The sequence below is a fragment of the Emydura macquarii genome, unplaced genomic scaffold, assembly GCF_026122565.2.
Source record: "Emydura macquarii macquarii isolate MOO-44397 ecotype Brisbane River unplaced genomic scaffold, CSIRO-AGI_Emac_v2 contig_1254, whole genome shotgun sequence".
NCBI lineage: Eukaryota > Metazoa > Chordata > Testudines > Chelidae > Emydura > Emydura macquarii.
In genome coordinates, this window is record NW_027131391.1 from 2,079,917 (window position 1) to 2,105,869 (window position 25,953).

Sequence of the window (25,953 nt, forward strand, 5' to 3'; positions counted from 1 at the left end):
CTATATTCTGGGAGTGTAACATCAGGTCAGCAGCAGCAAAGGAATTTTACAAGTTACACAGTAAGTGTCTCTCTTGTGTATCAAACCATCCTATTCTTGCTCCTGTTAAGATTGTTGTCTTAAACTTCATTTTTCCCCATGATATAGATGATAGAGGATGTGCTGGGGGAAGGTTCGATGTCTGCCAGCAGGTTCAGTAGATGGTTCTCTAATCCTAGTCGTTCTGCAAGTCGCTCTAGCAGCCTGAGATCCACACCACATGAAGAACTGGAGAGGCTAGCAGGTAAAATAGTCTTGAACTTCTGTAGTATCCTTTAATCTGTGTACTCCTTATGTCTCCATATTTTTCCCTATCCTTTCTTTCAGTGAGAACATGATAGATAAAGATATAAGATAAGTAACTCTCCCACAGTTTAATCATTCCAAAAAAAAGTCCTTTTGGAAGCAGCTGGCATATGCATCGTTTTAGTCCCTTCTGCAAAAGATATCATCACTTCTCTTTCCAGCTGATCTCAGGCAGGGGGTGTGAGGCATGGTTTTCAGTGAAGTATTAAACTTAGCCAGTGTGTAGTCATCTTGAGACATTTAGTTGGTAATCTGATATGGCAGTGCTCCTGGTTTTGCTGTTTCAGGTCTAGAGCAAGCCATTCTCTCCCCTGGCCAGAACGCTGGAAACTACTTTGCTCCCATTCCATTGGAAGACCACTCTGAAAACAAAGTGGACATCCTTGCGATGCTACAGAAAGCCAAAGTGGACTTAAAACCTCTCCTCTCAAGTCTTTCAGCCAACAAGGAAAAGCTTAGAGAGAGCAGTAAGTGCCTCTTTGGATATTGGAGTTCCTGTGATGCCAGATCTCAAGGAAAGAGATTTTCCAGAATGACAAACCTTGATTACTGAGGTTCAGAAGTAGGAAGTACTACGAGTTTACTTACACTTCAGAAAACCCATTGTCCCACAAATATCTGTTATGTTGTTGCCATCACTGACTCTTCCCATCCTCTCATAGGATGACATCAGCAGGATTTTCATCATGAACATGCTCATTGGCCTGTGCTACTTTAATACATCAAGACTGTGCAAATCTTGGTGTTTAAATGAGTTTCCAGCTTTACTGTTCCTGGCATCTAGACTGGTCGTCACATTAGAGACTGTGGTAAAATGTCAGCAGTCCTAAACTTATTTGACACTTAAACTCCTATTATGCAGCTTTTCCTAAAACTTGTACCACAGGAGTTAGTTTTGCATGTACCTGTATGCTGGATCACAGACTTCCAGAATCACTTTATCTAAAATGGGACCAATGAAAGGTTTGCACACTTTAAGGTGTATGAGGGCCCAGAGTAGCTTTTACCAGATGTACCTGGTAAAATTTCCTATAAACCATTTCAGGAAACTGTACCCAGCATTTCCAGCACAGTAGTCCAAAAGTTCACTTAAGTCTTCATAGAACTGTGATTCATAAACATGCTTTTGGTAGCAGCTCTGCTACTGAAAAGTAACTCAGTAGTGTCAGAATACAGCACAGGATTGGAACTGACTTTCATTAATTACTATATTATCAGAATGTTAAACCAATATGTACTTAAGGAACTGATACCTTCCATAGTGCTTCTATTCTGCAAGAGTCAGATGTAACTTTTTCAATGTTAATTCTAGTAAATAGATTCTGTGCTAGTTTTAGCTAGTCACAGGTTTAAGTGCATGCACACAAATTGGCATGCTCATTGGACCTCTTGCATGTGCTTACACAAACCGAACATGAGTGCATATACTGTTCTGAAACTTGAGGTTTAACTTCCAAGTCTTTCTTATTGGCAAGCAGCATGTATTGCCATGTAAACGTTAAGTTGCTGTGCTGAGCAAAACTTGAAATGCTGCCTGATTTGAGTGATGGAAATACAGAGGAACAGGAATTCATCAACAAAATATTGCAAACACTTCTAACCACCATCCACTATGGGGAGCAGGAAGTGCCTGGTGAACTTGGGAGGAAACTCTCCCAATTTGGCTTACAAATATTGAAATAAGTGTGAGTGTTGAATTCTGCTCAGACTTCTAGCTTTCCCTGTGACAACCTTCTAATTGTTATATTCATCAGAGAACAAGGATAAAGACACAAATTATGGGGCAGATTTCTGTTGACTCTAATATCTAAGTACCTCATATGGGGCTCCTCATTGATAAAATACTAATTGAGCAGTTGGTGGTGGTTTTCCCTCTATGGATCAATCTCTTCTCCAGCATCCTGCTTTTTTTCCTCATGCCCTATAGTGCATGGCAGAATAGTGTGGTTTTTGTCCCTCTCCTGCCTCATGGCTACATTTCCAGCAAGTCTGCTTTTCTCCAGACTAGCATCTTACAGAAACCCATTTCACATTCCTATCTTTTCCTCCCTTATTCGTCAAGATACCCATGTATGTTGTCATCTGTCCACATTTGTTCATAACCAAAGGATGTCAGGCACTGGTATATGGAGAAAATAATAAGCACTGCTTATTGATTCTTGTTCTTTATTTTGTTTGGGCTTCTAGAAATGTTTCCCATAATCCATAATGGCTTTAGTTTTCTTTGGGAAACTTAAGGCCAGTTGAAAATTTATGCAGCTCAAATTCTAATCATGTGATTGTCTAAAGTGTGTAGATTTTCCAGGTACGTATTTTCTCTTCAAACAGCTATCACTTATGTAGCTGTAGAAGTCTGGTTTCCTGAAGTATAAGCTAAATTATCTTTGCATACTTGTAGCACAATAGCAAATGACATTATTTAAATCTACAAGAATCTATTTTTTTAATTTCTCACTAACACATTTGCTGACTGTACTTCCTGCTAAGAATCAATTGTCTATCAAAACTACAGAATGAAATATCTTCCCTTCCTAAACTTGCAAGTCTCCCAAGATCAAGGAGAACTAAAAACTTAATCTAATATTAAAGCTATTAAGATTTGTGCCTATAACTGTTCATGGCTTAGGTTCATTCTAATTTGAATGAGACTATTTTGTATTTTAATGTAACTTAAATAGTGCTTCGAAACCAAAGTGACAGCCTGAACTAGCATCACACATTCATGGCGCACGATCAGATCCCTGCCTCTTCTAGGCACTGGTGCATATGCTGTAAATTGAGGACCTAGTTTAATTGTCTTCACCCTCCACTTCTCAGCACATTCAGGAGTTGTACTTTCAGTAGAAGAAGTAGAAGCTGGGCTAAAAGGTCTGAAAATGAACCAGGAGGGGAAAATTGCTACTCCATTCATGGCAGAGCAGATGGAGGAGGCACTGAATGTGGCTGGCTCCAGACAACTCAAGAAAGATGGAGATATGTCTGCATTTAATAAACTAGTCAGCAGTATGAAGGCAAGTGGGACTCTACCATCACAACCCAAGGTCAATGTAAGTAACAAATTCCTGATACTACTAGAATATAAATGAATCCACGACAAGATACAGGGAATGAACAGGCAGTTCCTCTGCATGACTCTAATTTCATATCAACATTGGTTGGATATGACGGGATGATAAATATACAGGCCTTAGAATGACGTTGGTAATATTAAGTGAGATTATTTCTAGGGAGATGTTGGCAACTGGACTATTTTCCATTTAGGGAATCACTGACCAGAAGAGGTATGTGCATGTTTTCCAGCTCAGCTGTTGATAGCAGGGGTTTGGATACAGACTAAGCTAAGAGCTTCTGGTAGTTAACTTGTCTGATTTGACAAGACCATTTTAGACTCCCTAAATGTTCAGTAGAGGTCCACTTTATGAAGATTCTTCCGATTCTGACCCATAAACTAATGGGCAAAGATGTAGAGCTATCTCGATGAAAAAGATTACATCTCATGCCACAAAAGAATTAGCCATGTTAGTTTGGGGAGAAAGCTTATCTCTTCCTCATCCCAGTCAAGGCGTGACTTGTTGAGCAACATTGTACATCTTTCTGTAGAAGATGCATTTCTGTAGCACATCACACAAAGCACATGTCAAAGTGTGCTAGTGACTTCCCAGAACTTTAGCTAATGCTGCCTTGTTTCCTCTGAAATTAATTTGGCTTCCTGTACTACTTCAGATGAAATCAGTAATACTTGCAATAGTCTGGTGTGCTGAAACATCTTGGCATCAGTGAATACTTGTACAATTGTGGCAATACAGAGTCCTATCAGTAACACTACACAATACTGAGATTTAAATGTTAGATTTTAAAATAGCACATCATTTACTTAATGGTGTAAATCATGACCATCTCCAGCATGAGAGAGACTGAGAACTATACTAGAAATTTAATCTTTCAGGGAACAAATGGGATCGGTGTCCAATAGGAAGTATTCATGCATTGTTGTGACATCAGACTAGAAATGTGCTTTAAACCATAGGATCTTAAATTGTGGCACAAATTGTGGGTTTTACATATTTCTGTTTTAACTTCAGATCAAGTGTCAGTTGACTTTTGACTTCCAGCCTTGCAAACAACCTGGTATTTGAAAGTAGTCTTTTTTTTCTTCACAATCACTAGTAAGATTTTCACAGGCCAACTAGTGCCCTTCACTATACCTGTCCAACCTCTAACTTTCCATGTAGCAGCATCTATGAAGGCCAAATCTGAAGTGGCATTTCAAAAGTGTAACTTGAAGTATGAATTTGGCCTGTGGAATATTACTGTTGTGAGCCTAGTTTTACTCTTTTCTATCCAGTTTATCTTGCTAAAACAGTAAAAGGTGTGGTTTAAAAACTCAGCATAGTTAATCTGGAAAGCACTGAGACAAATATACAACTCTCTCAGTTGATGTCTTTAGGCACTTCTGAAAAGAACCACACTATTATGCTTTCATGAAATTCAGCTTTGTGCCATTTAGTACAGTACAGTCTTTCTCTCCTATCTAGAAACATGTATAAAATGTTTCTGGAAGATATGGGGTTCTGTGATGTATGGATCTCTAAAGACTCTTGGAACTAAAAACTGTTTCCATGTAAGTGCAAAACAGGTTCTCCTACACTGTAAATGCCAAAGTGCCCTCATTCAATACTAGTCTTTCTGCTGGAACTGGAAGTTTCTCTGATATAATGGATTGCACAAATTAAGACCTTTTGAATAGGTATGTGAATGGTAGTTGTAGAAAAAGGAGGGCTTTTCTATGTCGTATTCTATTAAGCAAACCCTTTGATTATCCAAATGGTGACAATTATCAAGGAATATAGTCCTGTGTAGTTACAAACTTTGTAACCTATATCTTAAATGAAAATTGCTTATCTGTTTAATGTTGTATTATATTAAAAGAATATTTCAACATAATTGTCACTTCCACATGTTGGAAAGAGGGATTATGGTAAGGTTATTTTGCTGCTTTATATCTTGCTGGACTACTCATGCAATGTTGAAGCTTGAATTTAATCAGAAGCAAACTAGGTGAGTGGGCAGACTTATAGCAAGGTATGTTGGGCATCTTAATTTATTTTGTCATTTGCTTAATTTTTACATCCCTATAGATTACCATGCAAACATAAAGATAATTTGTTTTGTGGATCAGACATGGATTCTAAAAGTGTTCTAGATCAGAGCTCGCCTCTTGTCATATGCTGAACTTACTCCCCTGCAACTCTCAATTGCCTATCGGCCTTATGGCAACTCTAGCAATAACTTAGAAAGTTCAATAAAATATTTGACCATTTTAGCTGCCTTATGAAATTTAGTAGATGGAACACAGTAGAAGCCTGCACTGAGAGCACCAATGACACAGGTCCAACAGAGTCTTCTAAACTCAGACCTACAATCAGCAGTCATAACTTGGGCCTTTATGAATCTGAGCTGTTTAGCTAGCAGTGCTTATCAGAAGACGTAATTACAATTTCATAACATCAGTGGGATAAGGTGATTTGACTTTTAATGGAGTGTGTACAAGGATCTTTATCACTACAGCTGGTGGTGCATGTCTCTCCTAGGTTATGGGAATGGTGTGGGTTCTGAGCTTCTATTGTAATAGTCAAATCTTTACAAATTACACACAGATGTGAGAAATAAACTATATTTTTACTTTTTAGCAAAGCCTTGAAAGCCACTTGATGTCCCCTCCTGAGATCCCAGGCCAACCTCTCCCAAAGAACATTTTGCAGGTATTTTTTTTTTTTTTTTTTTTTTTTGGAGACTCTCACCTTGAAATGCTCTTTCTCTTTTTATATATGAGAAGCAAAAGATCATTCCAAAATGGGATTTTTACATGTGCGTTGTGACTTGTAATGGGGATATTCAGTACAGTTGGATTTGATTCAGTCCCACCAGACAGAAGTCGAAAGTGTATAGGATAGATGATACGCTAAATCACTGACAAGATTGCAGCAATTTTTGAATAGTTAAATCTCAGACAACTGTCCAGAATATTGAAACAAAGCTTCCACCCTTTCCATGCAATAAAACTCCCATATATGAGGAAAAACATAAAAATTGAAATGACCCCTTCTATGAAAGGGAAGCCTGGATGGTCCATCAAACTTGCATAAAGTTGAGTATTTAAACAGAAGTGTGCACGCTAAGCCTTTCTGTTAAATTGTGTGCTAAGTGTAATAGCTGTCAATGTGGCACAAGTACTACTGTCTGCAGAGTCTATGAAGTCTATATAAGATGTATCTGAACAGCTATTCATTATTTTTCTTTCTCTAAGGAACTTCTTGGTCCACCTGTTGCCAGACCTGCTTCATCCAATGTTCTAAGTGGCTTGATAGGTGGCTTGGAACCTGCAACATCTTTGCTGAGTCAAAGAGCACCTTCCCCTCCAATTTCACAGGTGTTTCCAACTCGAGCTGCTTCTGCAGACTATCTCCGTCATAGGATCCCCTCACCAATTGGTAAGCAAGGCTGATTTAGAACTTCTTATAGGAAAGAGGAAACCTTTTTTTTTCTTGAAATTTTGAATTTTAAAGTTGATTTCAGAGAATCACTTTAGACTGCATCATCTAACACTTAATGGGTGACCTTCTTAAGGGCCTTCTCTACCTCTTCAAAGAATCCCATCTGTAGCTGAGATAAGTCTGAAAACCCAAACTGACTGGGTTGGGCCTTGATTAAAGTAAAATTAGTCTTTAATTTGCAGTACTATACTACTGTAGACTACAGTGCTATGAACAAGAAAATACTTTTTTTTTTTTTTTTTTTTTTTATTTTAGGGACTGGCTGGTACTCTGTATTGCAAAGTAAGAGCATAGCTTGCTCTCCAGATTAGCTAAGACGAATGCCTTGATGCTTTGCACAGATGTGTAATTAAACTAGGGTGGTACTGAGGAGCTTCAAAAGAAAAGGATAACTGGGTGTGGGGTTGGAGTCAGCTGAAGATAAATGCCTATTCTAAGACTTGTAGATAAAAAGTTGTCGTCATTCTGTAGGTTTTGGACCAAGTTCTCAGCAATTGCTCAATGATCCATTTCAGGGGATGCGGAAGTCAATGAGCCCAGTTGCTGCACAGGTTAGATTCAGTGATTTCTGAAACTTATTAATGAGCACTTTTTAAACTCATTTCTTGCAGGACCTAGTGGGAATGTAGGGGGTTTGAATGATGGAACGCCAATTCTTTCATATTGGCAGTCATGTGAGGATGCCATTGATTGTCATAAATGCCACATATATCCTTTTAGTTTAATCAGTGATTAAGTTTGATGAAGCATGATATTCAGCACCCTCACCCTTACAAGGCTGAAGCATATCTCCTCCAGGAGTGCATGCTGAGGATGCACTTGCCATAGTTTCCAGTTTGATAACACTGTTTGCTGTGCCCAATGGGCCCATCCTAAAATGTCTTTAGAAATATGTTGCAAAGGTTTGTAGCACTCTATTGAGATGCATTGGAGACAGTAACTCAGTGATGCACCAAGTTTAACTTTCAGATGAACTTGTTAAAATGTCTGTTGCTACTGTTGATTGTGGTGGTATGAGCATTCACAACTATTTCAAACCTTAGTATTTCCCTTTCTGGGATAGTGCAAGAGCTGGGATGTAAAATGAATAGGCTTCACTGAGATTCTAACTCTTCCTCCTCCTTGACTTCAGATGAGTCAACTGGAGATGCAGCAAGCTGCCTTAGAAGGACTAGCTTTAACACATGACTTAGCCATGCAGACAGCAAATTTCTACCAACCAGATTTTGGCAAACCACAAATGGACAGAAGCAGAGATGGTTTCCGGAACAGGTGAGATTCTAGTAACTTGCTTGTGCATGTCTTTCACCTTTCCTGTGCCCCATTTCTTTTCAGTGGAGCCCATAGCTCATTACCCTTCCTCAATAATAGATGCAGTTTGTACTTGGGTTTCAAGGCAACTATTTTAGCCTTATTGCCAGGAAGCTGTATTGGTTTATGAAGATGTAATATAAAGAGAATTAAGGGTCTGACTAGAAAATAGGATTTCAGAATTCAAGTCATAGGAGATTTAAAAAAAAAAAAGTTTAGGACTTTTTTTTTTTTTTTGGTAAGAAAAACCTGATCTTGGAATTGCAGCATGAGTGTAGAACAATTGTTCTTGTGGCTCACTGGCTAGGCAAGAGCATGCATTGCCAGAGGCCAAAGTAATAAATAAAGTGATCTTGGAATTAACTTCCTAACCAATAGAGCTCAGGCATAGTATGAAATATCTTTGTGGGTAAACTGACCATCCACTTTACTCTATGACCTTTTTAGCAGCTGACTTACGGAGTCATAGCAATGTCCACCTTGAAGGCTGGTTGTCTAGCATCTTAGCTGGCTTTCATAGACACAGGTATATTAAAGTTAAAAACACTTTCCATTAAAAATAGGCTCCCAAGATGGGTGCTTTGCTATAATTAGAACTTCGTAGAATGAAACTTGGAGCGAGGAGCCAAAAAAACTAGAACTACCAGAAGCTACATGATATCACCATTAGCCTCTGAGTAATCTTAAAAGGACCAGAATTATGTTGCCCAATCTTCACTAATCTTATTTAACACCAAAACTACTTGATAGAAAATGATGGTATGAAAAATCAGTTGTACATGTTTTTCTTTCTCTAACAGCACAATGATGACGATCCATTGTTTGAAGCAGGAAATTAGTATTGGCACTTAAATTACAATGTGACTTAAAGAGTTAACCTTGAAATACAGTAAATGCTCATTAGTAGTAACATTTTAGTGCCCTTTTATGTTGTTCCTAAGTGGCTGTTGCTGTTATGGGGAATGTTTACAATACACAGTAAAGAGCATTCTCAGGAGAAATGTTGCTCATAAGGGGCGGTTGTTCTTACAAGGTGTTGTTGCTGCAAACAAGCATCTACTGTATTGCACTGATATTTGGGCAGTCACTACTTTTGGTATATCCTAAATTATACCTCTTTATAAAGCTGAAAAGCACAATTACCACAGCACTATAATGCTGCCTTGGCCTCTTAACATTCGTGTCTGTTCATAGGCAGCAGCGAGTGACTAAGTCTCCTGCACCAGGCCACAGAGGGAATGCATCTTCTCCAGCTCCTATTGCATCCATCACTAGCATGGTCAGTACTTGCAACAATGTTAGTGTAATAGTTCCTTAATATGGAGAGGAAGAGGGTTAACTTTTAAAGCAGGATACTGTCATTCTTGAAATACTTTGTAATTGTAAATATAAGGATTAATACAATTTGAGAATAACTATTTGTGGCTGGGATGAATTAACCTCTATTAGCAGGTCATCCAAAAGTTAGTAATTTTACCTCTTTAACCTCATTTGAATTGCGTTTTAGATTTAGAAAAATGTCCTCAGCCTCTTCTATTGATTTTTAATATGAAAACCTAATTATGGATTAACATGAAGGCCTGCATTTTCATATGATTAGTGATTTTTAGGTGCCTTAATGCTTTGAGTTCCTATCTTGGGACACCATAAGGGGCTTAGGGTTTTTTCAGGAAGTATTTAGTACTTAAGATCAACAGATCTTGAGTTAAATACCTAGAATCATAAGTATACTTGAAAATTTGGGCCTTACTAGAAACATCAAGTGGCAATTAATTGAACTAAATTTATGTAGGATTTAAATCTAGGAAAGGTAGTTGTGATTAGTTAAGCCACATTTGAACAAAAATAAGGATTTGACTTTTAAAAACTTAAGTATAATATGCACTATAATACAGAAAAGTCCTCTTGATATAAGGACAATATTTCCTCCGCTACAGAACACTTGCTAGTGGCCCATGGCAAGTACTCTGGCCACCACGTTCTGGCTCTGTCAAGCTGTTGCATTAAACATCTAAAAGTATGTCTTCCTAATAACTGGTTCTATGTAAGCAATTGAATAGTTGCCACTAAGATGTTTTGTGTAATTTTGGTTGAGGAAGTGGTTTTCCTGAGAATCTAAGGGCGTATCTACGCTTGGAGTTATTCTATAATCACTGATGGGAGACTTAAGCTAAACCAGAATAAGGCACTCATGTCAACACATGGAGTTTATTCAGGCCAGGTCTACACTTACCTGGAAATTCGGTGGTAGTTGACAGGAGTTACGCAAGCTACACTGACTTTAACTCTTCTACACGGCATCTTGACTGCACTGCACCAATGGAAAATGCATTCCTGTCAACGTGATGCTACACCACTTGAGGGGTTGGTTTTAATGCATCTACTTCCGGATAGATTGAGCAGGTCTTCACTGATGGCTCAATCGATCCGGATAGATCGATCTGACAGAAGTGAATTGCTTCCATCAGTGAAGACATACCCTCAGGAATAGCTACTGTGGTTTAAATTCACACCCTCTCAATCTGAATGGTCTTTCAAGTGTAGATAAGTCTTTGAAAATGTACACCGTGAGAACCCTTGTTCTAAAAATCTCTGGGCTCTTCTGGTACAAAGTAAACTCATGCACTTCAACAAACCCTGGGTAAAATTAATTTAAATGAAAAAGTAAAAGCAAAAAATTAAAACAGGAATAGTAAAGATGAGCAAAGAATCTTGAAGGGCGGGCTTGGAAACTCAACTACATTAGGCACAAAAGGAAATGTTGACTAAGGGGAATATTTGAAGAGAAAATTACTATAACTGATGATCACCTGCTACTGGGCTACAGTGTGGCCTTATGCAGGGTTGCAAAAAAACACCCTGCTTGCATACTTAACAGATTAATGCCTTACCCAGAACAGTTAGTATAAGACATATAATTTGCTCACTACCAATTCTCTTTGCAGCTCTCTCCTTCCTTCACACCTACCTCAGTGATTCGTAAGATGTATGAAAGCAAAGAAAAAAGTAAGGAGGAGCCAGTTTCTGGGAAAATGAAAGCCAGTGATAAAGATGAAGGTCAAAGGACAAATGAAGGTACAGTAGTGGCTTTGTTCTTGAAGGCAGATGCACCCACACACAAGGCTGGAATCAAACAAAAGCTGTGAATACTTCTCAGATTGAAGTTTAATCATCTAATGTTAGGACGTTCCCAACATCCAGGACATTAGGGAGTGTTATGAAGATGTACTTCAAACTTCCTGTAACTCTTCACATTTACAGGTTTGTAAATTACTAGGAAGCTATCTTACCTCTCCCAGAACAAAAATCCACTATTGTGGGCTTGGATAAATTTACTTTTCCTTAAGGTCCTGGTCTCTTGGATATACTTAGGCAGTTGTCCAAAAGGATGACAAAATAGCTACTTTCAAGGATCACCTGGAAATCTAAATTTAAATGTGTGAACAGAGGGTTTTTTGGCCTCTACAACCCTATCAGTAGAAAAGGCTAGATTGGTTCAGTAGGAATGATGTTTTTTACCACATTGAATAATCTTCCATCTCATTTTAGAAGCGTTCTTGGGGATCAGAGTGCAAACTAGCACTCTTGAAATGTCCTCTTAATTCAACTGGCAGAGCAGTCATTTTTGTTAAGATTGTTGTGACCTTGCTTGAAAGGATGTCCATAGCAGATGTTAAGAAGAAATGCTCAAAATTGCAATTAGGGTAAACTGGAATTGAGACATTTATATTATGAAGATCCTGCAACTACATCTGACCTGTCACTAATAAAGTAGACAGGCTCCTTTCTCCACTCCTTTTGATAGTCATTTCAGCTGACTAAATATAACGTGGCAAAAGATTATTTTGAACTCCTAGTGATCCAGTAGCAGTCCTTTCAGACACATCAGCTGCATCTCGTAGGATTTTTGAAGTTGGTTGTACAACCACAAGCCAATAGAAGATTGAGGTGTACAGGGTTGTTATAATTGCATCAAGAACCAAAGATTTCTTTGTCTAAGGCGAATACCTAGGTAAAACACCTACCCCTCATACATGACACTTTAAAGCTATTTACATCTAGCCACATGAAATTCTAATCAGGTAGATATTTCTGCCTCATGCTGTTAGATTCCGTCCATTGAAGAACTTAACTTCAAAATTGAGCAGGGGTCAGTAGTAATAGTTTAAGTACTAACCTTAACTGACCTGAGTATACACTCATGGAGGACTGGGCTTAGAGGTTGCTGTAGTGGAGGAGTGTATTCTGTGGGCAGAGAGAAGAGACCTCTTAAGATCTGGAAACCTATAACTTGGTTCTTTCCACCTTCACTAATCATTAGCAAACATGGCAGCATCAACTGAGGGTGCTCTTGATTACCAGGATCTGCAGGAATTTCCTCCTGTGTAACTACTTCTGCTCCTCACTACACACACTTTTAAATCCTTCTTCCTAGCAGTTAAATTTTTTTGGAAGTTGGCTTACTAGATAATGAGAACTTTGTCTTTCCTGTAAGTTTTTCATCTTGGGAAATAAACTGGTAATCTTATGCATCCTCTTTTGCTCTTCTCTCTGAACTCCAGAAATATTCTGTGTGATTGTGGATGTTTGAGCCTCCAAGGGGCTAAGGATTAGATGCCAGAAAGTAAGGACTGCCTCCAATTTGCATGTGATTAATTCCAGTAGTTGTAAGACTGTGTGGGATGTCTATCCCCAAGAACACAAATTTATAGGCAAAACTATTTTCATTTAAGTGTCACATCTAGCCATATTTCTAAATGATAACCTGTCCAACTAGATTTCCAGGGATGCTTTTCAATCAGTAAACAGTGTGCAATCCTGGAGCTAAGGGCATTGTTGGCATGCTCATGTAGCTAATCTGAAGAACCTGGGTTTGAGGGCTATCACTGTACTGAACTAGGTCTTCAAACAATCTTGCTGTATAGCTTGTCAGTTTCTCATTGTGTTTAATAAAGCTGAAACAGTGGATTCTTTAACTGAAGAATAGTCTTCTTTCTCATCACTTCCTCAACTTTCCTTTGACTGCTGTAGGAATCCAGGAGAGATGAGCAAGGTGGAAGGAAAGGTGTCTGACTAACCACACCATCTTCCAGACTTGTGATTATCTAGCAACTGGCATACCTAGCTTTAAAAAACACTTCTGCCTTTTGTACATTCACAGCTAAAAATCAAGTTTAATGTTGATATTTCAATTTGACTACAGATAACCTACTGTCACCTAGCTTGGTGGAGAATGCAAATCAAGATGCTTCATCTGCTGCAGGTACCAAACTATCTGCATTGCAACGTTCAGCATGTTCTACACCACTTTCTCAGCTGAACCGTTGCACCAAAGAACAAGACTACAGGCCTAAATCAACTGGCAGAAAGACTCCAACAGCCTCCCCTGTACCAGGAGCTCCCTTCCTCCGTCCTGTTCACCAGGTACCCCTTGTTCCCCATGTACCAATTGTACGACCGACTCATCAACTGCATCCAGGATTGGTCCAGAGGATGTTGGCACAGGGGGTGCATCCACAACATCTTCCTCTGCTGCAAGCAGGTAATATTTATTATACCACTTAACTGAAAATAACTTGTTCTTAACCTCAAGCACTAACACCCTTACAGAATGCCAAGAATAGACGACCTGTGGTGATCACCACAAATAGGCTATTTTCCTTATTACAAAAAACTCCTTTTTTGATAGTGCTGTCAGCCTGATCACACAGTGACAATTGTTAAACAAGTGTCTTACAAATAAAGCTTGTTGCTGTATTTCTGACATTAAAGCAAATAAAATAATGAGCTTCCCCCAACCTTGTCTAATCAATAGGTATGATTCCTCCGGGGGTGGACTTGTCTCACTTACAAGGAATATCTACTCCCATCCTTGGCCAGCCTTTTTATCCATTACCAACAGCTGGCCATCACCTCTTAAACCCATGCTCTGGGACACCTTTGCAGCTGGCAATGATGCAACAGCAACTACAGAGATCAGGTAGGTTGAACAATGGAACCCAAGATATTCATGGCCTTCTAGAACAGGGACTAATCTGCACTGTAGAAACTCCTTTGTACTGGTCCCATGTTAAATTAACAAATTGAGCTAATTGAAGGTGCCTCGTATCTGTATGCTACAGTTTTCTAGGTAGCTTTGAACGTTTAGTCATCCATGAGAACTAGGTTTCATGAATGAGTATAAATTCCCTAAATAGCTTGGAAAATCTGAACCTTACTTTCCCTGCAGCATCAAGTGACTTCTGCCTTTTCCTTCCACTGACAGTGGGTTTTTAGCCTCTGGTGGCACAGTTAATGCCTATACCATCTACTGAGGCTGAGCAGCCTCCTCTCAACCCTTTTTCCCTTATTCAGGAGCCTCAGATAACCCACAACTCTACTTAATCTGCAAGATTAAGACACTCATGCTACCAGTCTTTCAGGTGAGATCTGGACTTGGTTCCCTCTAGAGTCCACAATGTAAATTTGGGCCAACAAATGCTGTTGCACAGTAGCATCAGTTTGATCAACATGCAGTTACTAGCCTAGGAAAACACTGAACCCCCTAGTAGCTCACTTGTGCCCCGTCTAGTTTCCATATTAGCCGCGCATTCACTATTCCTTTTAGGACCAAAAAAGGGCTTCCTGGCCTCAACTTTTTTCCTTCTACCTTTAACAGTTTTACACTCTCCAGCCTCTGGAGCACAGGGATCTGCTGTTGGTGTGCAAACCACCCCTCAGAATGTGCCACCTCGGACTGGACTGCCTCATGTACATTCACAGCTTGACCATCGCATCAACCAGAGAAGTGGTTCTCCTATTGGCCTTGCAAAATGGTTTGGGTCAGATGTTTTGCAGCAGCCCCTCCCCTCCATGCCATCCAAAGTCATCAGTGTAGATGAACTGGAATATCGGCAGTGAATATGACCTCTAGGAGGATGGGTAGCTTTTTCTTTAGACTGGAAAAGCAGTCCTGATGGTATACATTCTGCTGCACCTGTTTTTTGTTTTGGGGCTTTTATTTTTAGCACTCTGTGCAGAACTTCTTTTCAAGAGACTAAAGCACATGGCACCTGTCTTGGTCTCCATGCCTGCACAAGATGAAAGGATCCATATGGCTTAAACTGTGAAGCCTGAAGACATTTGGATGCAATACAAAGCAAGTTTAAGCCTGGAAATGTCTATTTTTTGTTTTTTGTAAAATATGTGAATGAAGTGCTGATATTCTCTTGGGTAGAGGGAGCAGCTAAGGGTTCCTCCTGCAGAAAATTAAATGTATAGACCCTTGTGTACAGACTTGTGTATAAACAATCTTTTGTAAATATACATAGGATAGCTTTTTTTGAACCTATACAGCTGTACATAAGAGTAGCTAAGTTGAGCTTTAGTTGTGCCTCTTGTTTGGATCTTTCTCCATGGTACATGTCAACTTTTGTTTAAGATTAAAGTTGCAAATACCCAGTGTGTGAGTAAACAGGATAAAGCTGATTTACCTCTTGCTGCTTCTCTCAGATCTTGCTCTGAGCACATTTTTCCTTGTCGTATATGTAATGTGCAGATTCACTGTAGCTAAAATTGAAGTAAAAGCCCACAACTTGCTCCTTATACAATAGATGTCTAATTCCTTGTCCTTTTTCCAGCAAAAGAGGAAATTAGCTTTTTCTTGAAACCACTTCAAAGATGAGACCTGGTGCAGTGATCAGAAAAGGTCAGTCCTTTAGTCTTGCAGTCCAACTTTGCAAGCTGCTTCATATGCATGCAAGGTAGATGCATCCTGTACAGGGTTGTCATAGTGCTTACAGCAGGATTGGTTCTGGTCCTCTTGTTTAGCTGCAGTTTCCTGGTTTTACTTTGAATCTTCCAAAGTTATAAGTCCTCAAATTGAGCCTTTAAATTTTTCCTAGGACCCTAAATTCTTTACATTAATTGTAGCTACAGTAACTCATTTTATGCTGCCTCCTGTTGTATTTTTGGAGGGGCATCCCAGCACCTTGTCCCAATCTAGCATGCATCTAGTGATGCAGTTACTGTGAAATCCAGCTTTTGGCTTTTTGTTCTGTTTTGAGGGGGGAGTGGTCTGTGAGCCTATTGTGTATATTTGGGTTTTTTAAAAAAGGGGTTCCTTTTTTAAAGCCTGTTCTTTCCTGAACAGCTACTGTGTACTCCCACTTTCTGCATGGTTCCTCATTCATTTTCTTGCTTGAGGAATCTAGTAGTATTGTCTTGTTTACCACAGCCATTGTGCTTTTTTTTTTTTTTTTCTTTTTAAAGGTGAAAGCAAACTCCAAATTCTTGCCAGGATTTGCTCTTTCCTAGTCTCACTGAATGCAAAACGAGCAGCAGAAAAATCACTTGACTATACATATAAACTTACCAGCAAGCTGTACTAGGTTTCAGATCCATAGATTTTTGTGCAGAACCACTAGGTGGGCATCTAATGTGGAATCCATTAAGATCACCCCTATTTAGTATAAAGTTATTACTCATACTCCATTGACCTTGTTATGTAAAACAATCACAGCTCATCTTTGTAAAACTCTTAATTTTTTTAACATGACACTTCCCAATAGCATTCTGTAAATAAAGTCAATTCTACCAGCTTTGTCTCCCCTACTCTTAAACAGAATAGTCCTATCAAATGGCAACTGCACAGTTGTGTTCCTTTAACTTGCTGCTGCTTGCTATGCTATTCTTCGGACATTTAAGCAGAAATCTTTCTGAAAAGTGACTAACTCTAGGTAATAGCTGTAAACCAGAGCCCCACCTTTAAGAATTCCCTCCTGTATGTCTAGTGGCTTCCTGCTGGTCAACCTGTACTTTAATCATTATAGCATAACTACTCCCCATTTAACAAGTTCAGTGAAGAAATTAATGTAGTACTGTAACAGTACAACTCTTGTTCTTTGCTCTGATAAATGTAAATAATCCATTGCTGCAATGAAGGATATAGAAGTGGGCCTACTTCAATCTAAGGTAGGTCTGGGTAGCTTCAGAAAATCAAAGTGCCCAGAGACAGGTTCTCTAGAGAACCAGGTCCAACAAAGACCTCTAGTTCTTTCCTTATGACAATGCTAGGCTGCCAGAGGGTCACTCACCCTTCTTTCCTAAAACTGAAATGTTGCAAATCTATCATCTAGTATGAGGAAAAGCTAGTGGAGATACTGCATGGAAAACAAGACTACTGGTTTAAAGGGTGCTGAAGTTCATGGTAGGTTGACCAGACCAACTTGGTGGAGAAGAGAGAAATCAGCAAAACCCCTTCCCTTCTGTGTGCTGCTTTTGAAGCCCTCCTGTTAAAGTATAAGGAAAGGATTTTAGATACAGTACCACAGGCCTTTTGACCAGTAGGGAGAGTTAATTCATCCAATAAAGAGCTTACAACCCAATAGCTTCTGCCAGGAACTCTTACAGAAACACTTCCTCTGATAATTATTTATATGTACTAATTTTAATGAGGCTTTAATGTTGGAGTGGTGGTTCATGCCCAACAATCTCATAGCAGTGGAACACACTAATCCCTGGATTTGGGGTATAAGACTATTTACTACAGTTGTATGTAATGAAGCTTCAGACTGACTACTAAAGCACTTAACACACAGGTCAAGGAACCTTTAAGTCTCAACTTGCTTGTGGCATGCTACTAGTCCTTTATCATATCAGGCAGGAAAGGCTACTTTAGTATCCTAGTTGCTAGCCTTTATAGAAAGGGGGCCTTGTGGTTTACAAGCAAAGTAGTGAAAGTAGCTATCCCAAATGACTTAAGTTGATGGCTGGCACTGAAGCCATTCTACTTTTAACTTCACCACACCCACTCATTTGGGTTTAGGTTTAAAAAAAAAAGCAAACTTCCCCTAGCATTCATTACCTACAACTGGAGCATATCTCCAGCTTGAGTGCACACTGGCATCTAACACTATTAACTGTAGAGATCTAATGCCACAGCTCACTCTAACCAAACTTAAGTTTGTTTGGCATTAGGTGAGTTTCAGCATGCTTCTGCTGCTAGAATAGTAATAGCAGGCACAGAAGAGCAGGTAAGCTACCTACTTATACTTCCATAATGAAATTCAAACAGTATATGATATTGAGTAGTAAAACTCCCATGAACTTCTATTGCATTAGAGAACAGTCCTATAGCAGTCTTCTGTGCCCTAGTATCACTCCTTTTACACTAAACTAGGTTAGCTTGACTATTGATTTTCTACCATTTAATCTTGTTTGTTACATTAGGGAGATCTACCACTTGCAATACTCACTTCAGAACTAGTGATGCTTTACCATGTAAAAAAATTGTTACAAGAGATTCTTCTGAAGGTCAAGCTGCCAAATTTGGCTAACTGGGAAACCCTTTAGACCAAGAATTTTCCTGCACTATAAACCCTTTAAACCATTCAACCCCACTCAAATTAAGTACTAAGCACCACCCCCATTTGAGGAATCCATTATTAAGCAGATCTGCAAAACAGCCTTTATTTAAACAAACACCCCTTGTGTGAAGGCTCAGAGCCACACCTGCCCCCTCAAAGTAGGGCTCCTCTGCCTTCTGCATTGGTAAAGAATCATTAGTCCCATCCTTGTCTGAATTCCTTTCCTCCTGCTGAAAGGTATACACACAGTGGACAGCCACCTTACAACGGGCAAGGCTTCATTTTACCCTTATGAATCCTGGAGATGCCCAATACATTAATTTCACACCCTCTTACTAAGATACTTCTCATAGCTTTGTCAGGATTTTGACACTGCCTTCCACTAATCAAACATGCTTATGAGGCCAGTACTATCTCACTATACAGTAAGCAACTACCCTAATCTCCTCCTCCACTTCTCAATAAGGTCTGGTCTTCAGCACTCAAAGCTGAGGGAAGAAAGTCACATTGACAGTCAGCCACTGTGGCAAGTTAACAAGAACTTTATTTCTTCACAATCTGAATGACATCCTCATCCTCAAGTGTGTGATCTTTGCCAACTTTCTGCGGGTTGTGTTTAACAGATGAACCCCAGACCAGTGCACTGAAGAGAAGAGAGAAAATAACTTAAGGCATAGAAGGGCCACAAACAGCTTGCTTACTCAGAGAGGCCAATGCTATTCTGTATATGCAGAAGGCAGCTCTATAAAAAGATCAGTTGAGCATGGGCAAAAGTTATCTTTGTCTCAACTAAACAGCACAAGCAGCCAAGAAAAAGTCATGAATTCACAGCCACTATTAAGCAAAGCAAAACAGCTACTTGGACAGACACTTAAAGTGCCTATCTGTGTATTACCGCTATTTTCATACTTTTAAAACATTTATAGGTGGAGAGAATTTAACACAAGCCAGAGTTAGAACAGTAAAGAAACATTAAATCTAGCCATAGAATCATAGGGTTAGAAAGGACCACAAGGGTCATCTAGTTTAACCCTTTCAGATAGTAACAAAGGGAACAATTTTATTCCAATCAAGCTGAGAATAACTCCTGCAATTTCCTCAAGTTACAAACATGCTGGGGAAAAATAAAGTTTGGCCTTGTATATGCCACTGAAAAGAGGATGCAAGGGGAAAAGAGCAGTGTTTGAGCTTCTGGCATAGGGTGAGTCTTTTTCAGACAATACTTACTACTTAAATTCCTTAATGAGATTTTTGTGAATCTTCATACAAAAATCCTCCACCGTGGTCCTGGAGTCAGGAAGCACCACAGGAGAAGTATAGTCTGGTAACTGTCCTTTAGGTTTGGTGTAGCTGCAATACAGAGACCAATCAGCCAACAACAAGCATCTCTCCCCAGCACTTCATCTCCCTTTTAATACAGCACGGTTTCCACAACAGGGTCTTGTTTCCCCACCCACTCACATCTTAAACAATTCTTGAGACTGTGGTGGGAATCCTGAATTAAGTTATCCTTTCACAGCATCTTTCATCCTCCTACTAGAAAGTAAGGCAACTCAGATCCCAAAGGTGGGGAAACAACTCTCTTGTCTAGTGTCTCAATCATACAGCAGACAAACTGCAGGGCCTCCATTTTACATATTGAATAAAACAGATTTTATCAACAACATTCTGTACCTACTTGCAGGAAGCCATTATAGCTAGAATAGGTGAATAAGGACTCTCAGCTAATTCTCTACTTAACAATGCAGAAAATCAACAGCCATTAGGACTCACATCCGCACCAGCCTCAGGTAGTCCCAGATTCTCTCCAAGAGGTCATCAAAATTCCAGCGGTGGTGAGCAGAAATTGGTACACAGTGTGGTACCTTGTAAATTATATCCAGTTCTTCAATGGAGATCTGGTCAATTTTATTCAGCACATAAATACATGGGATGTAAACTCTGCACAGAGAAGGAAAAAGGGTGATGAGAAGATGTTAGCAACTCCCAAAATTACTCCCAGCTACTCTCCTTGTGAGAAAAACCACCACCTATGACAGTTGGTATGAAACAAAGACTGGTAAAACTGCACCAATATCTTGGCTTGTATTAGACACAGACTTTATAGGATAGTTATTTTGTAATTTAAATGTAGGCATGCTCACCACGTAGAAATCCTACTATATCCTAACACAGTACCTGTTTCCTTCAACAACATCGATTAGGTCATCAGCAGTGGCATCGCTGCGTAGTGTGACATCAGCATTGTGAATTTTATACTCTGCTAAGATGCTCTTCACTGTTTCAGTGTCTAGCTCACTCTGAGGGCACTGTACACATAGACACAATGTTAGGAATGGAGGAGTTTACATTCAGTCAGCTATTGCTATTATTGATGTTAGCACCTAGCACAAACTGCATACTGGCAAGAAATAATATACTGCACATTATTGGAGTTGATGCTTTTGGCAGAGGAGGGTTTGGAGAGAGTGCAAAGGAACATCAATCCATAGTATATTGGTTCTACTAAGTGCAGGAGTAAGATTTTTTAGAAGCAGCACTTCCATTCACTTAGTTACAACAAATACTGCTTCCAGAAGGTCAATGCAGCAAGAATAAGCACCCCAGATGGAGAGTGAAAACACTTCACTAAGCACAGAATCAGTGCTTCCAAATTCTCCATTCAAGGCAAAAACATAAAATCAAGCAGTCTTCTGAATCCCTCCATCAGAGCAGCCAGTATTAGTTTCCACACTTACAGTGGCTGTGAGGTTGATGCCTCCTTTATCTTTCTTCTTATAACCAATGTTGGGTGGCTTGCTATTCAGCCGTATTCCAAAGCCTTCCAGTTCATTCTCAATGATCTTTTTGTGTCCCAGCGGTTTCAGCACATCCAGAACAATCAGAATGAGGTTACAGGTTCGAGCAACTGAGGATCAGAAAATAAAGTCCCTCAAAAGAGTGAATGTACACACCCTTTCAAAAGCACAACACCACTAGAAAAACAAGAACATCCCTGAGATGGTGACAAAATACCATCAGTGAGCTGAACCCTATCTAAATTGTTAACTGCAAATTTAGTTACCATTTGAAGTTTGTTCAGAGGCCTACAAAAGCTGAATTTCTAGTCTTAGTCCATTTCCTGATGTTTACATCACATAAAAATGTCAATTTTATAGTTCAGAAACTTTAAGGTCAAAAAGGACCATTAGATCACCGTGTCTAACTTTAATCTAGCTAATTAGTACCTTTGATAGCAGACAGAGGCCAATGATTAAAGGGCCCTGGAGAATTAATTATCTTTTTACCTCTAAAAGGTAATAATTTACATTAGTTGGGGAAACAATGTGGGGAGCACTGCACTCCCACTATCCAATCTGTACTTCCTAGTTTCACAGGACTTTAATCTTCAACCCCACTAAACTGGATGTTGGGTGAGCAATAAGTTACTGCAGGACTGAATTTAAGACAAGATATGTGTCTTCTGATGAAGTCAGGGAAATGCATGGGAACCTATAAGGAATAAGCGTTGTCGCATTTTTAAAGCATCACTAGATTTTCTTGGCCTATAACCTATTTGGTCTTGTGGTACCAGTTTAAGTGTTGGTCTTTTAGTGTCACTAATGCCTAAAGAATCAAAGTGGCTGAAATAAGCCTGATGTCTAGGTTTCAATACCGCATAGGAAAGAGAGAAATTAAAAACAGCCTTGTTTAATGTGAAATTGTTTGCCTCTGTGTACTTCAGGGCAGAAGCCATAGCGTACTTCAGGGCAGAAGCTATGATAACACAAAGAACATCTCAGCACTAGGAAAAGCCCAGGCTTCAGACAATCTAGCCATGCAAGTGGAAAGTAGCTACACCTCCACTGTCTACAAACTAAATAACTCACTTCAGCATAAAAGAAAACAATGCTTCCAAGGCATTAGAAATACTGACAATACACATCAGGATTTCCTGGGCCCAGAAAGCAATCTCAGACCCATACAACAACCACTCTGAAACCCAGCCCTTCCACCAGCATGAAAGACGCTGGCTAAATTGGTGACAGACTGCTTCGTCCAGCCCTGCATCACTCACCTGCAATGACCTGCCGGCCTCTGCCTTTCCCATCTTTAGCTCCCTCAATAATTCCTGGGAGATCAAGAAGCTGTGTGTTTAGAAGAAAGGAACAAAATTCATTATGAATAGAATGCTTCCCTTCCCACAAAGGAACAAAACCTCATCCCACTTCTAATAGTAATTGAATCTATTGGCAATCCAAATAGACAGTGATAGACGATTGTTTCCCCTTTGACTACTCTACATAGCTTTCATAGATTCCAAAGCCAAAAGGGACCATGAGATGACCTAGTCTGCCCTCCTGTGTAAGACAGGCCATAGACCCCCAAAATAATCCTTAGAGCATATCGGTTAGAAAAAAAATCCAATCTTGATTTAAAAGTCGTCAACTACAACCCTTGGTAAACTATTCCAATGGTTAATTACTCTCACTGTTAAAAATGTACACCTTATTTCCTGTCTGGATTTGTCTAGCTTCAACTTCTAGCCATTGGATAGTGTTATATCTTTCTCTGCTAGAATGAGAAGCCCATTATCAAAGATTTGTTCCCCAAGTAGGTACTTATACACTAATCAAGTCACCCCTTAACATTTGTTAAACTACATAGATTGAGCTCCTTGACTCTATTACAAAGGATGTTTTTTAATCCTTTATTCATTCTCGCAGGTCTTCTCTGTTCCTTCTCCAATTTATCAACACACTTGCTGAATTGTGGACACCAGAACTGGATGCAAGATTGCAGCAGTGGTCACACCAGTGCCAAACAAAGGCAAAATAACCTCTAAACCCGTTTGAGATTCCCATTCATCCAAGGATTACATTAGCCCTTTTGGCCACATCATCACACTGGGAGCTTGTGTTCAGCTGATTATCCACGACAATACCCAAAACTTTAATTCTCTTTCTGCATTAGAGGAATGAAATACTGTATGGGGATTTGTGTTATACAAAATGTTAAAGAACTCCTCTGCTGTAGACTTTTCCCACTGAAGCAGTGAGAAATGCTGACAACTGTTTAAAGTTAGAAAACTTAATAAAAGGTTTTTAAAAGTATCGTCTCAAAACATTCCCACATACTACTTTACCTCTAACTTACTAACAGAAGACTACATGGCTCAACTACAGCCATAGCCGAGTTATGCACCCCTCCCTCTTGTGAAGGAAAGGGTCTCACCTGTATCTTTGCTCCTTTGTATCTAATGACTCCAGGCACAGTAGTCAGCGTGGTGAACTCATACGCTGCCACTTCAGAATACACACCAGCAAGGTTACTCAGCAGAGTAGATTTCCCCACGGAGGGGAAACCCACAAACCCAATTCGGGCATCACCAGTCTTTGCAACATCAAAACCTACAAAATAACAAAAAAAGTTAAGAAAGTTCAAAGATCCTCTGGTTTTGGAGAGCAGACCCATTAGTATGACATATGTTTTCCGATGGGAAGAAGTGCAGCCCATGCAGCTTTATTATGGAGACTTTCATATTTAAAAATGAGGGTAACTGCAAGATGCTCTATTAGTTGCTGCCCTCAGGTTTCTGCCAATGCAGGCATTTCATTAAATCCTAAATAAATCTACATATCAAATACCTAAAGACGAAAGCAATTTCTGACTGAGGCTCTGTGTCTGAAAAAGGGAACAAAAAAACAACCACCTGGTTCCTCATTGTAGCCATCACATTATTCTGAGACTATCCCTGCCCCCCTTGCTGCAGTGCCACAGTGCAATTTTAGCATGCTAGCTGGAGTGGATCTAGTGAGTCTGTCCACCAGGACTGAAGAGCACCCTCCCAGCTGCTGTGTAGACATACCCTAGGAAAAAGTTTAGGGCATCCAAAAGCCGACACCCCTTTCGTTCAGCTAGCGCCACACACTGCACCCGAAAACGGGAGTGATACCTCTGGAGAGGTCCGGTTTGGTCTGTGCTAGTACAGTGCTCCCAAGGCGCTACCCACCTTCTCCGGGGCCACCGCCACCTCCTCCTTTGGGGGTGATGAGCTCCCGTCGCAGCTTGGCCAGCCGAGCCTTCAGCAGCCCCAAGTGGTGAGCCGTAGCCTTGTTCTTCTGCGTCCGGGCCATCTGCAGAAAATCACAACCCAACGCTACTGACCCACCGGGGAGGCAGCCTGCGGGGCCGTCACCCTGGCCCGGTGCCTTACCTCCCACGGAGCCCGTCCGCCACGGCCACACAGCCGCCTAGGGCCGGGAGGGGAAAGGGGCAGCGAGCGGGCTCAGCGTGCTGCAGGCCAGGGAACCCACAGCCGGCCTACGACCCAGGAAGGGGTCTCCGCTCCCCTCCGAGCCGACAGCGCGGCTCCCCCACCCAGGCAGGCAGCAGTTGCCCGGGTTACCTCAGCCTCTATCTCCGCGATCTTGGCCAACGTCCCGCTCATGTTGGCGACAATTCCCGCCTGCTCAGCGACCGACCACACACATCAACGGCCCGGCCCGGCTTTTCCTCAGGCCCAACAGTACAACAGCACCGCGCGAGCGCGTACTGAGCAGGCGCAAATTAAAGCCTCGCGAGAGTCCACCGGGCTCCCACTACATGCAAAGCAGCAGGCCTCCCGCAGATAGCCCCACCCACACTCGGGCGGAAGCCACGCCCCGAGACCCAACCACTCTGGCAGAGAACTCCGCCTCTTCTCAAAGCCACCACCTCCAGAAGATAGCCCCGCCCCTGCGACCTAGACCCGCCCCCTCAGAAAACTCCGCCTCTCGAGACCTCGAAGGAGCATCAGTCACAGAGCGAGAGATTCAGCCCCAAGCGCCATAGCGCCCCCTATGTGTCAGCACCACTCTCTGCGCTGCGCAGCCTGCCTAGCCCGCACCTAACCCGCACTGCGTGAGAGAGCTTGGCACGCTGCGGCCGTCTGGATAGAGGCTGGGGGAATCAGTGTGGCCCATTGCAAGACAGCTGCGGTAGCAGGGACTTCCTAGTGTAGCCAAAAGCATAAGCCACTAGAGTTTGAACTAAAACTCTGTAGGTGAGGCTGTAACAACTCATCCTCGGTAAATTACAGACCCAGCGGGTTACACAGCATTCAATCAGGAATCAGGTGCCCGAAAATTATGAATCTGTGGGAAAACATACTCCTATTTGTGTTGTTTGTATTACTACTTCCTCTGTTGCAGTTCCAAGGCAGTAAAACAATGATAAGTTGTATGAGGGAGATTTCAAGGATAGATGAGAGAGATTTTAAATGTCTCACTGAAACACACAGCTAAATCTTTCTTCGTAAGAAGGCAATGGTTTTAAAACTACAACAAGAAGACCTCTTCTGCCATATACGTGACATGTTGGGTCTGTAAATCTTATCAGTAAACAAAAAAGTGGAGTGTGATGAGCAGTGCTGGCTC

The 25,953-nt window shown here is 40.6% G+C and overlaps 2 protein-coding genes across 4 annotated transcripts in view; one reads left to right on the plus strand and one right to left on the minus strand.

Moving 5' to 3' along the window:
* The window catches only part of EIF4ENIF1 (eukaryotic translation initiation factor 4E nuclear import factor 1), a 39,884-nt gene extending 22,501 nt beyond the window's left edge, over positions 1 to 17,383 (plus strand). Inside the window, exons 8-19 of one of the 3 annotated variants that reach the window (XM_067550050.1) lie at positions 148 to 283; positions 633 to 812; positions 3,163 to 3,392; positions 6,036 to 6,107; positions 6,653 to 6,836; positions 7,371 to 7,450; positions 8,032 to 8,171; positions 9,405 to 9,489; positions 11,156 to 11,285; positions 13,414 to 13,752; positions 14,026 to 14,190; positions 14,869 to 17,383. In XM_067550050.1, the coding sequence (XP_067406151.1) occupies positions 148 to 283; positions 633 to 812; positions 3,163 to 3,392; positions 6,036 to 6,107; positions 6,653 to 6,836; positions 7,371 to 7,450; positions 8,032 to 8,171; positions 9,405 to 9,489; positions 11,156 to 11,285; positions 13,414 to 13,752; positions 14,026 to 14,190; positions 14,869 to 15,110 (1,983 nt within the window). In that variant the 3' untranslated portion in view covers positions 15,111 to 17,383. The remainder of the gene's footprint in view (positions 1 to 147; positions 284 to 632; positions 813 to 3,162; positions 3,393 to 6,035; positions 6,108 to 6,652; positions 6,837 to 7,370; positions 7,451 to 8,031; positions 8,172 to 9,404; positions 9,490 to 11,155; positions 11,286 to 13,413; positions 13,753 to 14,025; positions 14,191 to 14,868) is intronic. The other 2 variants (XM_067550051.1, XM_067550052.1) reach the window with 2 other exon arrangements.
* Positions 17,384 to 18,023: 640 nt separating this feature from the next.
* On the minus strand, positions 18,024 to 25,102 carry DRG1 (developmentally regulated GTP binding protein 1). Its single transcript, XM_067550066.1, has 9 exons — positions 24,945 to 25,102; positions 24,549 to 24,672; positions 23,771 to 23,946; positions 22,614 to 22,683; positions 21,295 to 21,464; positions 20,735 to 20,865; positions 20,330 to 20,497; positions 19,784 to 19,906; positions 18,024 to 19,199 (listed from the first exon to the last, which is right to left on the minus strand). Exons 1-9 carry the CDS (start codon positions 24,984 to 24,986, stop codon positions 19,100 to 19,102), a joined length of 1,104 nt encoding a protein of 367 aa, XP_067406167.1. The 5' UTR covers positions 24,987 to 25,102; the 3' UTR covers positions 18,024 to 19,099.
* Positions 25,103 to 25,953: the final 851 nt, after the last annotated feature.